At 43.2% G+C, this 14,240-nt stretch overlaps 1 protein-coding gene across 1 annotated transcript in view; it reads right to left on the bottom strand.

The window, feature by feature from the left end:
* Positions 1–13,825, bottom strand: part of SLC13A1 (solute carrier family 13 member 1) — a 54,007-nt gene extending 40,182 nt beyond the window's left edge. The window contains exons 1-2 of the mRNA XM_089779108.1: positions 13,632–13,825; positions 816–944 (exon numbers count right to left, since the gene is read on the bottom strand). Coding sequence (XP_089635234.1) covers positions 816–944; positions 13,632–13,730 — 228 coding nt within the window. The 5' untranslated portion in view covers positions 13,731–13,825. The remainder of the gene's footprint in view (positions 1–815; positions 945–13,631) is intronic.
* Between the last annotated feature and the right edge of the window lie 415 nt (positions 13,826–14,240).

Below are 14,240 nucleotides of genomic sequence, written 5' to 3'. Positions count from 1 at the left end.
AAAAAATGAAACTTTTAGGGCCCATGAAAATCTATTAAATTTTGCCTAAAACAGAAAAAAAATAAAATGTTTGAAGTATTTAAAGTTATATCAAAAATAATTGTTAAGATTTTTTTTTATGGAGGAAGGGGCCCACAAAGGCAAAAGTGCCTCGGGCCCAGGAAAGTCATAATGCGGCCCTGGCAACAGTAAACAAAATGTCTCGTGGGCCACACACATAACCCCAAAGGGCTGCATGCTGCCCTTGGGCCGCAGGTTGCCCGCCACTGATTTAGGACATGTTCCTACAGCTCCTATCACAATGATGCCTCGAGCTCAAGACTATTCACGTGTTTAAATGTTTTTCTGGTTTGAGATCAACTGCTATCAGTTCCCATCAATATCAAGGTAGATGTTATTGGGCCTTTAGTCTGTTATAGTTCAGATGTATTGTAGTGCAACAATAACACTTTGCACGCCCACAGCATTTTTTCATCTATTAATCTCAGAGCACTTTGCAAAGGGAGATAAATGCGTCTTCTACAGATGAGACAACTTTGTGCTGAACAATAATTCGTGCTGGCTTCTCCTGCAGGTTTGAGCCTGAGGTGGGACCAGCTGAATAGAACTTGGTCCAGAAAAACACTTAAGCCACGTACTTCTCTTTGAGCATGCAAGTAGTACTGAGCTTGGTGCCCCATTGTGATAGGTGCTAGAGAAACACATAGTAAGAGACAAGAGATGAAACTGCAGCATTACACCATTCTTGTGGATTCCATAGCTTATGGTATATAATATGGGCAGTATAAAAAGATAGGGAAGAAAAGGAAGGTTACCTCCTTGGATGCCATAATACCAAACATTGGGAACATTAAGGCAGGAAGTAAAGCCGAAACACCCAGCGGCAGAGCTTCTGTGAGCCAAAAGATCGCAACTACGAACAGCGTGTATGCACATTCTGCTTCCTAGAATACACAAGACATCATTAAAAACAAGATTGCCTTCATCTAATACACAACCCTACAATGGTAGAGGGGACCAATCTAAAGCCCACTGAAATCAACAGGAGGACTCCCATGGACTTCACTGGGGCCCAAAGCTTAACTGTACTTAATATTACCATCAGAAGCACCATGATGAAATAATAATATTCTATGCATTTATTATTTTGTTTATTTTTCCCTATTTATAAACACACATCATTAAAGAGACATGCCTACCATTTGTTCCAGACACTTCATGAGATATTTTGAAACTACAATTAAAGAAGGAGATTATGTCAGGAACCTCCTTTCACCAAAGAATTAAAATGAATCATACCCCCAGCAACTAAAAATACCCTTTTGATCTTTGCCTAGAGCACTCCCATGCTGGCAGTGAGTAAAATCCTTGCTCTGCTCAAGATAATGAGATTTTGCTATTGACATACATAGGGGCAAGGATTTCATCTAGTCTGCTTTCATACAGTCATCCTTATGTCTTGCAGTTTTAACATGTCTTTCATTCAAAATTCTGAGTCACTTTACCTTCACTTCTGAAATGTGGCCACTACTTGGGCTCCAAAGCATACACAGGAGAACACTTTAAGGCAAGAAATGAAGCAAACACAACGGCTACGTCTAGACTGGCATGATTTTCCGCAAATGCTTTTAGCGGAAAAGTTTTCTGTTAAAAGCATTTGCGGAAAAGAGCGTCTAAATTGGCACGGACGCTTTTCCACAAAAGCACTTTTTGCGGAAAAGCATCCGTGGCCAATCTAGACGCGCTTTTGCGCAAAAAAGCCCCGATTGCCATTTTCACGATCGGGGCTTTTTTGCGCAAAACAAATCTCAGCTGTCTACACTGGCCCTTTTGCACAAAAGTTTTGCGCAAAAGGAACTTTTGCCCGAACGGGAGCAGCATAGTATTTCCACAAAAAGCACTGATTTCTTACAGTAGGAAGTCAGTGCTTTTGCAGAAATTCAAGCGGCCGGTGTAGACAGTTGGCAAGTTTTTCCGGAAAAGCGGCTGATTTTCTGGAAAAACTGGCCAGTCTAGACACAGCCAACATAAGCTATTGAAGTTGTAGAAGGAATTGGGATTAGTAGAATAAAATTACCAAAATTGGACTTTGGCCAAACCTGCTTTAAGTATGCACTGAAACCAAATGCATTTTGTTTCATTTGCAATTCCTTTAGTCATATTTCACATAGCACTTGCTTACATTTCTGCCCTTGAAAACAGGACAATATAAGCTTTCTTACCATGCAAGGTCAGGAAAAGAAAATGGCAAATGTATGCACAGAGGCTAATACTAAAAGATGTGTCTTTGGGGAGAAATGATAGGATATGGATCTTTTTACATGAGGAAAGCTGGTTCAAATCCATTCATCTGAAGAAGTGGGTTGTGCCCACGAAAGCTTGTGATACCATCTGCATATTTTTTTTAAGTTTTAAAGACTAACACAGCTACCCCTCTGCGAATATTTCTGAAGGAGACAGTGAATGATTTTTTTTCTTTTTTGGTTGTGTAATCTTATAATGGGAGTTCTCCATGGAGACTCAGTGACCTCTGAACTAGACATTTACGAGCTATCATATTTTCTACTCAGATCAGATCAGTGCCAAAAAGAAGTACCAGAAAAACCCTTATCCACTGTAATTATTCTGCCAACGTGGAACTGGCATACCAGGAGCCATTCAAGCCTCAGAATTTACTGACCTGAAATGACTTCGCACATTTATTTTCAGTTAAAAAAAAAAAAAAAGATCCCTGCCTTTCACTGTATTTGTAGGTCACCTTGGGAGCTTGATATGTTATCCTTGTATGATATTTATTTATATTAACATGTAGGTAACCTGACCTGAACTTGAAGACATGGGTCATGTCAGATCAGCATTTTATTTGACATGGTAACTTTTTCAATCACTGAACTCAGGGGACCTGATTCTTGTTTACACGTAGGCCCCTTTTCACTACACAGGAAGAACAAAGGGGCCTTAAAGTGGATAAAAATTGTATTTATTGAGGCTTAGACTGAAAACTCTTCAGAGCTGGGAGTTTCTTCTTATTCTATGCTCTAAAACAATGGAGGAGTGCACCTTTTCACTATTACACACCTCTCAACATTTCAAGGGGCTAAAGCAGGAAACAGTGCCACGCCGAATTGGCCTATCCACTTCACCATAGACAGAGATGGAAGGTCAGCTGAGCCAAACTGGAGTGGTGCTGCTCCCTGTGCACCAGGTCACAATGCCACTGGGCTTGGAGGTCATTTTTAATGGGCAGTCCCAGAGCAAATTGCTCCATTCCCTCCCATTTGGGTCTGCTAGTGGAAAAGGTTCTGGTTCAACCAGGACAGAGAGTTTGAGTGGTCAAAGCAGGGTAGTCCTGCAGAACCCAGGACTGTCAGAAGGTCTGCCACTGCTACACAAATGTTATCGTTATATTTACTCCCTTCTTCAGATTCTTTTTACATAGTGGTGGAAAAGGACCTTACTGAAAATGACAGTCCGACTCAGAGTCTACATACCTATGTCTAGACTTGGCCTGATACTTGGATATAAGACTAGGTCAGTATTTTCACCTTGCAAATACTTTCAGATATAGCAGTACACTCCTCTTTTATTACTGTAATCTACACCAGTGCCAGCAATGTACATGTGCTGTACTGATATAGTAAAGGCACAGTCCCTGCCTTAAAGAGCTAACAATTGAACAGCAAGCTTAACAACTCACGCACATCAGGCTAATTGCCCTTGGCTTACATAAGTAGTACCAAGTGAAACTCCAGAGAACTCACTTGAGTGAGATAGAGAAACCAGGATGCCTACAGGATGGCAGCAGCAAAACGGGGGAAATGATAGTCCACACTGAGCCATCTTGTCTGCAAACTGTAGGGTAGCTCTGCATTGGATGTATTATGATCAACAGTGCTCTGCTTCCTCACAGTGCTCAGTTCCTGCAAATAAGGGCAGGATTTTGCCCTAAATTGCTCATATGTTCAGCAAGTGCTGGGACTTGGCATGTACTCAGAACTTCAGTCCTGCACACAAGTACAGTTTGCTTTTTAGTTTATTAGCAGTCAAAAAAGAAAAAGTTGAGAATTAACATCCTGTAAAGTTATGCCAAGCACTATGGGGTAACAATAATTGGCTGAAGGTACAGTCTAGCACCTATCTGCATCCTGCAGAGTTTTGCATGGAAGAAGTGCATGAAAGCATATCACAAGTGCAGGTGGGAATCTGGGTTTTGATAGCTAGAGAAGTGATAGTTGGGGCTTCTGACACTCACGGAGATGTGGGAAGGTTTGGTTTTTTGTAGTTGATCCTGGGGAGGGGATGCATCTGCTCTTTAAAATCCTGATTCAGCAAGATAAGTGAGTGCAGGGAAGCCAAGCTCCTGGGAAAGGGGGAGAGGCGAATGCTCTCGGAAGGGGTGAAGCGTCATGGAGAAGGGCATGGCTAGGGCAACCAGCCCTCAGCACTACCCAGAGCGCACAGCATTGGTTGCCCACAGCCGTTAGTTGCCCTGAGAGCCACCTGGAGCAGTCCAGTGGTGATATAAGGGTCCCAGGGCTCCAACCATCCTGAGAAGTTGGAGCTGGTATACAGTCCTGCAGCTCCTACATACACACACACCCTGCACAGGCAGGTAGCAGGGGGGAAGGAAGTCCCCGGCGAAGTGACAGACCGGGCATTTCAGGAAGCGCACCAGCTGTTTAGGGGAGGGGAAGAGCAGCCTGCATGCTTTCTGAGACTCAGGATTCCCAGGTACTGGCCCCAGCTGTCTCTGTCCCCTTCCCCTGGCCACACCCCACTCCCATGAGTACCCTGCTCCAGCACCCTGTCTGCTGCCCCCACCAGCACAGTTGGGGCCACATTAGTGAGGCCTGGGGGTTTTTGGAGGAGCTTTTTTTTTGTTTTTTTGCATCTCACTTGTGTGGCCCCGACTGACTTTTCTGTGGATCAGTGACCTCAAAACAGGTTCCCGCCATTCTCATAAATAAAGACAACGCTGAAACATTTTGTGTTTCACATAATATTTTATTTCAAAATGAAGCCTGGCCAACAAGCCCCCAATTGGGGCCAAGCCCCCATCTGGCTGAAGTATCATAACACTCCTGCACTCCACAGACTGCAAACGTGAGCCTATCATACACTGGAACCCCCTGTCCTGAGCCTCTCACAGCCCCAAACTCCTGCACCTCCACAGCCCCAGTCTTCTGCCACAACACTCCTGCACCATCACGTGTCCTGAGCCCATATTCCCATCCTCCCTGCCCTGAGCCCCTCATGTACCCTAGCCCAAACTCCTGCACCCTCACAGCCACAAGCCCTGCGGCTTGCTCAGCATCCCAACCCTCCACCTGACCCCAACACTCTCCAGCCTGGAGCCCCCTCCCTGAGCCAGCATCCTCTTCTCTACTTCCTCCTGCACCCAAATTTCCTCCGAGAGCTTGCACCTCTCAACCCTTCCCAGTGCTTTTTTTTGTGAGTAACAATAGCAGGGGAGACAGAGTGAAGAGTTGGGGAAAAGCTGTTGAGCCCTCCCCCCCCAAAAAAGAGGGCAAGGCAGTGAAGACCCAGTGAAAAGTTGTAAACAAAAAAAAGCAGCCATGCCCTGGGATGGTGTACCAGCACCTATTTCCCCCAGCACGATTTGGTTTTTTTTTTGTTTGTTTTTTGGGTTATTTTGCTCAACAACTTTGCCCCGGCTCTTCACAGCTATTGTGGCTCTTCGTCTGGAACGGGTTGCCCACCCCTACTTAAATCAGTCTCATGGCTCTTTTCTGAACTCTCGCCTATTATCCACATCCTTCTTGAATTGTGGGCACCAAAACTGAACACAGTATTCCATCAGTAGTTGCGCCAGTACCAAATATAGAGGTAAAATATCTCTCTACATTTAAGTGAGATTCCATTAATCATGCATCCAAGGATTTCATTAATCCCTTTGGCCATTGTGTTGCACTGGATGCTCAAGTTCAACTTATTATCCACCACAACCCCCAAATCTTTTGCAGAGTCACAGCTTCCCAGGATAGAATCCCCCATCTTTTAAGTGCAGCCAACATTCTCTGTTCCTAGATGTAAACATTTGCATGTGGCATTATTTAAATGCATATTAATTTGTGGCCACTTTTACTAAGTGATCCAGATGACCCTGTGTGCCACTTCCCCAATTTTTATGTGATCTGCCAACTTTATCAGTGATGATTTTATGTTTTCTTCCAGTTCACTGATAAAAATGTTAAGTAGCATAGGGGCCAGAACCTACTTTTACAGTATACCTGCTCAGTCGAGATTCCATGTTTACGGTCACATTTCAAGATATGACATGAATGGGGCAGGTCACACCTATAGAGAGGTATTTTAAGTAAAACAATACAAATTCTTCTGTTCATTAATTTAACATAAGTTAATTTAATATTCTGAAGGTGGTTTTTCATAGTCATGGGGTATAGAACCATTTTTAAAAACTATAGATTCTGGAGAACACTTACATGATCAGTTCAAAAGAAGGACAAATATACATCAATGTATGTGGCTGCACAATAATATTATTCTCTGGCTCCTGAGAAAAGTATATATTGGCTAATTCTGGAGAATTCTGGCCACCTTCCAAAATTCATTATGCCATCATGTTCCAGTGTGGAAGCCACTATTTTTTATAAGAACTTGTACATTGCTTAGAAATGAACTATAGACAAGTCTGTTTACTGTAGTAGGGCTAGTATCATTGCTCTTTATTAAGGTTGTGCAACATTTTCTGTTATAAGACTTTGTGCTCAGTCGCTTATTACTTTACCAAAGTTTAAGCACTGACATTTTTCCTGCTAAGTTAATTTTTTTTTTATAATTATAGCCAAGGCAGTTTAGCTGTTCAGAAGAATAAGGATGGCAATAATGTATTGTTTTGCCCATATTAAAAAGTTCTAGTAACCTTTTCTTGCTCTGTCAGTTCAAGTGTGAGAAGTCTGTGTGGTGGAGCTAAAGGTTCCAACACTATTAACAACCCATGTCAACATAATTCCATATGACAGAATTTCTAGGGGCGGGGTTCAGTTTGCTTTTTTAGAAACCTAGGAAATCACACACAAAACACTACAGTAAAAGAACATTATTAAAGATGCAAAGTGCAAGTATTCAAGAAGTTAAAAAACGCCAAAGTTAAGGTCACCCATGCAACATTAGTTTGTCTTGCCCTCATGTATATGCATTAATTACATTTTAATTACATATACATTTTAATTACATATACATTACAGGATCACATCGGTTTCCTTAGGACCTCTGTCTCATTTAGTATACAGGACAGAACAGTTGTAAATCATGTCAGTATGGTGTGGGACTGTGGGGCCGACAGCCTTGCCAGACCCCTGCGAAAGGTGTGGGGAGGTCTTGGCTCCACACTCCCAGGAGTAAGGTCTCAGTTGGAAGGGATGGGGCTAAGAGCAGCCAGCCCAGCCGGCCCACAGCATTGTCCACAGCACATACTGCACCACAGCACCCCCTAGATATCCGTCAAAGCCACCTGGAGTGTGCCACACTGCACTCCAGTGCCGATTTAAAAGGGCCCAGGCTCTCCATACGTCACCACTTCTGCAGTAGCTGTGGCAGCAGCCAGTAACACCAAAACGTTTTGAATGGCCAGGCCCTGGGGCAGTTGTCCCGTTTGCCTCCCCTGTGGAGAGCCTGGTGCAGGACCTCTGATTGACTGGTAGCAGAAGGCGTGCAGTGAATGAGGCAGGGATTGCAGAATGAAAAATGATGCCTCATGGTCAAGGCAGTGTAATCCACCCTGGAGAACTGGAGTCTATCCCTTCTTCAAGCACAGAATTCACATATGATGCTGGGAATGTGATTTAAAGAATACTTGTCACAACTGATCACTAAGGGTATGTCTATACTACACAGTTAATTCAAACTAACAGACGTTAGTTCTAATTAACTTTAATAGGGGCTATACATACAAACCGCTAGTTTGAATTTCAATCGAACTAGCGGAGCGCTTAATTCAAACTAGGTAAACCTCATTCTACGAGGAGTAACGCCTAGTTCGAATTAAGTAGTTTGAATTAAGGGCTGTGTAGCCACTTAATTCGAATTAGTTGGAGGCTAGCCCTTCCCAGGTCGCCCTGGTGGCCACTCTGGGCCAAACCAGGGAAACTCTTCTACCTCCCTCCCAGCCCCGGAGCCCTTAAAGTGGCTACAGTGCTTGTGCCAGTTGCAAGCCTGCCAGCACCCAGCCAGCAGACTCTGCACCTGGCACAGCATGAGCCAGCCACCTCCTGCCACCCAGCCCTCCGCCTCTTCCCAGGACCACGCTGGCGGCTCCCAGGAACCTGGCCGGGGCCGCAAGAGGCGGGCGCCCGCCTGGTCTAGTGTGGAGACCATGGACCTCATTGAGGTTTGGGGGGAGGACTTCAATGTCCACGACCTCTGCACTAGGCACAGGAATGTGGCTGTCTAGGGCAGGATAGCTGCCAGCCTGGCCACCAAAGGCCACATGCGAACCTAGGAGCTGGTTTGTCTGAAAATCAAGCTGGTCCAGTGAGACCCCCAACCCTGAGCCCTGAGCTTAGAACAGCCGTAATAAGAACGGCCGTACTGGGTCAGACCAAAGGTCCATCTAGCCCAGTAGCCTGTCTGCCAAGAGCGGCCAACACCAGGTACCCCGGAGGGGATAGACTGAAGACAATGATCAAGCGATTTGTCTCGAGCCATCCATCTCCAGCCTTCCACAAACAGAGGCCAGGGACACCATTTCTACCCCCTGGCTAATAGCACTCCATGGACCCAACCTCCATGAATTTATCTAACTTCTCTTTAAACTCTGTTCTAGTTCTAGCCTTCACAGCCTCCTGTGGCAAGGAGTTCCACAGGTTGACTATTTGCTTTGTGAAGAAGAACTTTCGCTTATTAGTTTTAAACCTGCTGTCCATTCATTTCATTTGGTGTCCTCCAGTCCTTCTATTATGGGAACTAATGAAGAACTTTTCTTTATTCACCTTCTCCACCCCACTCATGATTTTATAGACCTCTATCATATCCCCCCTCAGTCTCCTCTTTTCTAAGCTGAAAAGTCCCAGCCTCTTTAGCCTCTCTTCATATGGGACCTTTTCCAAACCCCTAATCATTTTAGTTGCCCTTTTCTGAACCCTTTCCAAGGCCAAAATATCTTTTTTGAGGTGAGGAGAACACATCTGTACACAGTACTGAAGATATGGTGTACCATAGTTTTGTACCTCCTCCTTCTTCCCCTGGCTTCCCCCTTCCAACTCCCTTTTCCCAGGTTTCCACCTCCCCTCTTCCTCCCTCTCTTGTCCCCTCTCCCACCTCTTTTTCCCAGTCTCCCCAGAGGTTAATCCCCTCCCCTCCAGTTTTGTTAAATAAAGAGAGTTTATATTTTTGAACACACGTGTCCTTTATTTTTTACATCAGGAAGGGGGGCTAGGGAGGGGTAAGTGGAAGGAGGTGAGGGAGGAATGGGGCATGAGTCCCTGATGGGGAGGACCGGGGTGGCTCTGCGGGCTCCTCAGGGTGGAAGCTCTCCTGCAGGGCCTCCTGGATCCTGACAGCTCCCTGAGTTGCCCCCCCAGATGGCAGCCTGTGGCAAGTGCTGCCAGACCGATGGCTGAGTGCTGAGATGTGCCGAGTGTGGGCACTCAGGGCACTCCAAGACAGGACTGCTTTGCTGTCCCTCATCGAGTTAGACAAGCAAGCGGGGAACCCTGAGAACTGTCTGTCCGGGGTGGGAGTCGGGTTCCTTTAAGCACAGCCCTCGGCTAGCCTGAAGCAGCATCTCCACATCCTAACCCTAACCTGATGCCCTGCTGACACTGGTTCCGGCCAGCCTTAACTTCGGTTCAGGGTCCACTCAATGTGGAAATGCTATTTCGAATTAGCAAAACGCTAATTCGAATTAGTTTTTAGGTCTAGATGCACTAATTCGAATTAGCTTATTTCGAATTAACTAATTCGAATTAAGTTAGTTCGAATTAGTGCTGTAGTGTAGACATACCCTAAGGTTATGTCTACACTGGCATGATTTTCCAAAAATGCTTTTAACGGAAAAGTTTTCCATTAAAAGCATTTTCGGAAAAGCACGTCTAGCTTGGCAGGATGCTTTTCCGCAAAAGCACTTTTTGCGGAAAAGCATCCGTGGCCAATCTAGACGCGGTTTTCTGCAAAAAAGCCCCGATCGCCATTTTCGCAATCGGGGCTTTTTTGCGGAAAACAGTACTGTGCTGTCTACACTGGCCCTTTTGCGCAAAAGTGTTTCGGAAAAAGACTTTTGCCCGAATGGGAGCAGCATAGTATTTCTGGAAAAGCACTGATGATCTTACATGAAATCGTCAGTGCTTTTCCGGAAATTCAAGTGGCCAGTGTAGACAGCTGGGAAATTTTTCCACAAAAGCAGATGATTTTGCGAAAAAACTTGCCAGTCTAGACACAGCCTAACTGAGTGTTCCTCATTTGCAGGAGACTGGCTTGGGATCCGGGGTATAATTTGCGTAAGTTCTGAGCATGGTACTGTGAAAAAGAATTAATTAGTATTTATGGAAGTGCTCAGATCCCACAACGATGAATACCACAAAAAAGTTCATGGGGAAAGTAATAAACTGTTTTCAGAGCAAGGTTTGCATGGAGTAAATAAGGCCTTGAACAATAAGAAGAAAGCAAACCATTGAAGCCTGCTCTTCTAGGCTACGTCTACACTGCAGCGCTATCTCAGGATACCAGATGTAACCCAAAATAGCTATTCCACATCTTTTGAGCAATCCCAAAGCATCTTCTGAGTAAGCCCATTCAAAATATAACAGGCTCACTATTCTGACATCCCTGTAAACATCATTCCACAAGGACTAAGGAATGTTTTGGAATAACAATTTATTTTGAAATAAGTGCTGTGTAGACAGAGCCAAATTTTGAAATAAGCTATTTCACAGTTGACTTGAAATAAGCTATGCGCCCCTAGTGAGCACCATCTATTGACTGAAGGGGGCTCCTATGGAAAAAATAATGTGAGCACGTAAAATCTATATCAGAATCAAATACACAGGAGCAGGCCCCATTAAATCCCTCCATTTTCTAAAACCTTAGTGCATGATTTCGCTATCTTAAAAGTGTTCTTTTTATAGAGCTTTTTTGAGTTATGGTAAAACTATTGCAGCCATAGATCTCAATTACCCTTTTGAACAATATTCATATATTTGCTTTCCAAATACTTTACAGAGAAGCCTTCTTATAGGAAACTTAAAAAAAAAAGTTAATGAGAATCAGTTCTCTGTGCTGTAGCCATATTATACTACTCTCAGTCACAGAGATTTTAAATAAAAGAAATTGATTAGGTAATGAGATGCATGTACTCATGTATCCACTTTATTTCTTGAAATTTTTAACCTCCCACCTCCTCCTCACAAGCTCCTCATCTTGGGAGAAAAGGGAAGCTTATGCCATAAACAAAACCTACAAATAAAAGTATCCTAGATTGTTGATCCTGTTGCTAGAAGCCCTCTTTTTAACCCACCAAAAACATCTAGCATAGCCAGCAGCAAGCTTCATCACATTGCCCTACCAGTGTACTCCATTCCTAACCTGGAGCCCTCCTATAGTTAGCAATGATGACACAACAATTAGATGTTTTCTTTAATATAAATCTCAGCTCTTGCAGTGAAGATTAGCTGAAAGGTGGCGAATTAAATTTTTTTTAAAAAGTGGTTGCTAGAAAATTGCTGTCTTTCCAATGACCATTAGGTGCTTTAAGTTCCCATGGCAACTGGCCAGCTCAACTGGATGGTGTAGAGGGAATATGGACACACCTTCACCCTGCCCCCTCCTTGTCTCTCCGTGATAGCAACATTGAAGGAACTGGGGTATTTTTTATAGCAGGGATGCTAAAACTATAAATTCTTTATGTGAAGGAATCCTTGCATTCAGCTGCTGCCTTATCTCTAGAACATGTAGCTCCAGAGCTACTGGCTGGCAATGCTATGCACCTGCACGCACGCTCTGCATTCTCCAGACATAGTGCCACTGGCCTCTGGTATGGTGAGCCAAAGCACAGAGGGTTTCGGGTTCCTTCTATTGCTCATGCCTCTGCACAGGGCTAGCCATAATCTCATGTTTAATTCTGACATATTCAAACAGCGATTCTTAATTTAACCCAATGTAATACCCATTTTATTAGTTTAAAGTGGTTTGGGTCATGGTCAAAGTTCTCTTCTGGTGCAAACGGATGCTCCTCCACTGAAATAACTGGATGTAGGCCAGTTTATACAGACAGAGAAATTGGCTCCATATTTACAATTATCTGTCCCTGACTCTTTCATTTTTAAAGCAGTGTCTCAGGTTTTTTAACCTCAAAATATATACTTTCTTCCCTAGAATATGTTGCTTTGATGGAGGACAAGAGACAATTCAAATCAATACAGTCCCGCTTTATGATTAAGATTAAGATGATTAAGAGTACATTTAGTACATCCATAAAATTCAGCTCACTTTACCACTCAGGGAAAACTCTTTTCAGGAACATTATTATTGACTTCTAACACAATACACAAGAATGGCCACATTTTGTCAGTAATAACCATGTGACTATTTTCCACAAAGACAAATTCAGTTTGGTCCTACATGCTCAGTAAATGCAAGGATTTTAATTTAAAGTATTGATCTTATGTGCAACAATTAAGATTTTTTTAAAGTGTGAATTGGGCTTTTGCTATTAGATTACACAAAGCGTTTTTTCCCCTTTAAAAATATTTGCTGCAAATGTCATATGTGAGATTCAAGCAGAGACATTTGAGATTAAGGGTGGGGCAAGGGAAAAGATCCTAGCTGAAAGGAAAAGGTTTTAAGTAACTATAGCAATGGACAAATATAAGGACTATATCAGTTCTATAGAAAGACATGCCTAGCCTGTGTAGGTTTAAGACCAATTTCTTCTCAAATATGAGTTAGCCAAATCTGTCAAGAGGAGCTGGAGCACTTGGTCTTGGTTATGGGCTCCAGGAACAGAGGCTTAGGGGAAGGTCTGTTATGAGTGCAGTAAGGAAGGATGGGGGAGCATGGTCTTCTACTGATTTTGCAGAATAGCTCAGATAAGAACATAACATTTTGAGACAGGTGACTGAAACAATTTTTTGCAAGTCCATTCTTTTCAAATAAGAGATGCAGAAATACCTTGTTCCAGATCTCCAGTCTTCCAAAGAGACTTCTATGGTAAAAGCAAGCCAAACCTTGCTCTTAAAAATACAACACAAAAATTGTCTTTGTACATCTTGAAGGGACAAAATAAAGGGCAACCCCCCATATTGTTCCCTTTTTAGTTCCTCTCTACTGTAGTACACTACAAATAGATTGAGGTACTTCATTGTGTTCAAAATTTAAAAACCAACAATCAGTATGGGATTTTCAGATCAGGTAATGTGATTTGGAGTCCAATTCCTATAGTTAGTGAAAAATCTCTTAGCCATCTCAGCTTAAGCAGAAAAAACAGCTGTATACAGTATCACAAATTATTGACACTTTGCTGTGAAAACACTGCAGTGTGATGAAAATAATCCCTGACACAAACATAGTTGAGAATCTAGCCACTTTGAAAGGCTGTGGAAAGCTCACATAGCATACAGGCATATAACAATTGCCTCTAATACCACTTGACTTACTTTGGTTTGAATGATGAGAGGCAATGGAAGTAAAAGCAGTGGAGTGAAGAGAATCAATAGGAACCTTCGGTAGACCCAAAGCTGACTGAAAATCTTCATTGCTGAGAACTGGTGGCTTAGTTTTCTGGTAGAAACTACCAACAAAAAATCAGATGGCCCATAAATAGTTGACTCTGATTAATATTTCTCTAAACTATCACCTTTAGCCTTTGCAACAGACTGATTAGTCAAACTGAGTTAAAAATAAATCTTACTTTTTATTGTTTTAGTGTCCTTACTAACAGTAGGAAGATAAGATAAGACTGGTGTTCACCAGTAAACCCCGGGCCTTGAAAGGTGCCCTGCATTTGAAGTGCAGTAGTCTTCCCATTACTTTCTTCTCCTCCCTCCCTCCCCCAGCAATATATTGTTGTAACTGAAATAGGGCTTAGTGCATGAGATCATGCGAACTATTGAGAAAGCACTGATCTGAGAGGAACTGATGACACCCTCCCTTCCCCCCACATTCTTATAGGAGACACTTGGCCCATTGTAAGTTCAGGCCCAAGGACAGGTTATATCTCTGCGCTTGACTCTTTATTTATGTTAAGCTCAAGCCTACTCTGTTTT

Source organism: Pelodiscus sinensis, chromosome 1 (genome assembly GCF_052426305.1).
Source record: "Pelodiscus sinensis isolate ZL-2025 chromosome 1, ASM5242630v1, whole genome shotgun sequence".
In the NCBI taxonomy this organism is placed as follows: Eukaryota; Metazoa; Chordata; order Testudines; family Trionychidae; genus Pelodiscus; species Pelodiscus sinensis.
Note: the sequence above shows the minus strand (reverse complement) of the source record. Positions and strands in the feature narration are given on the sequence as shown.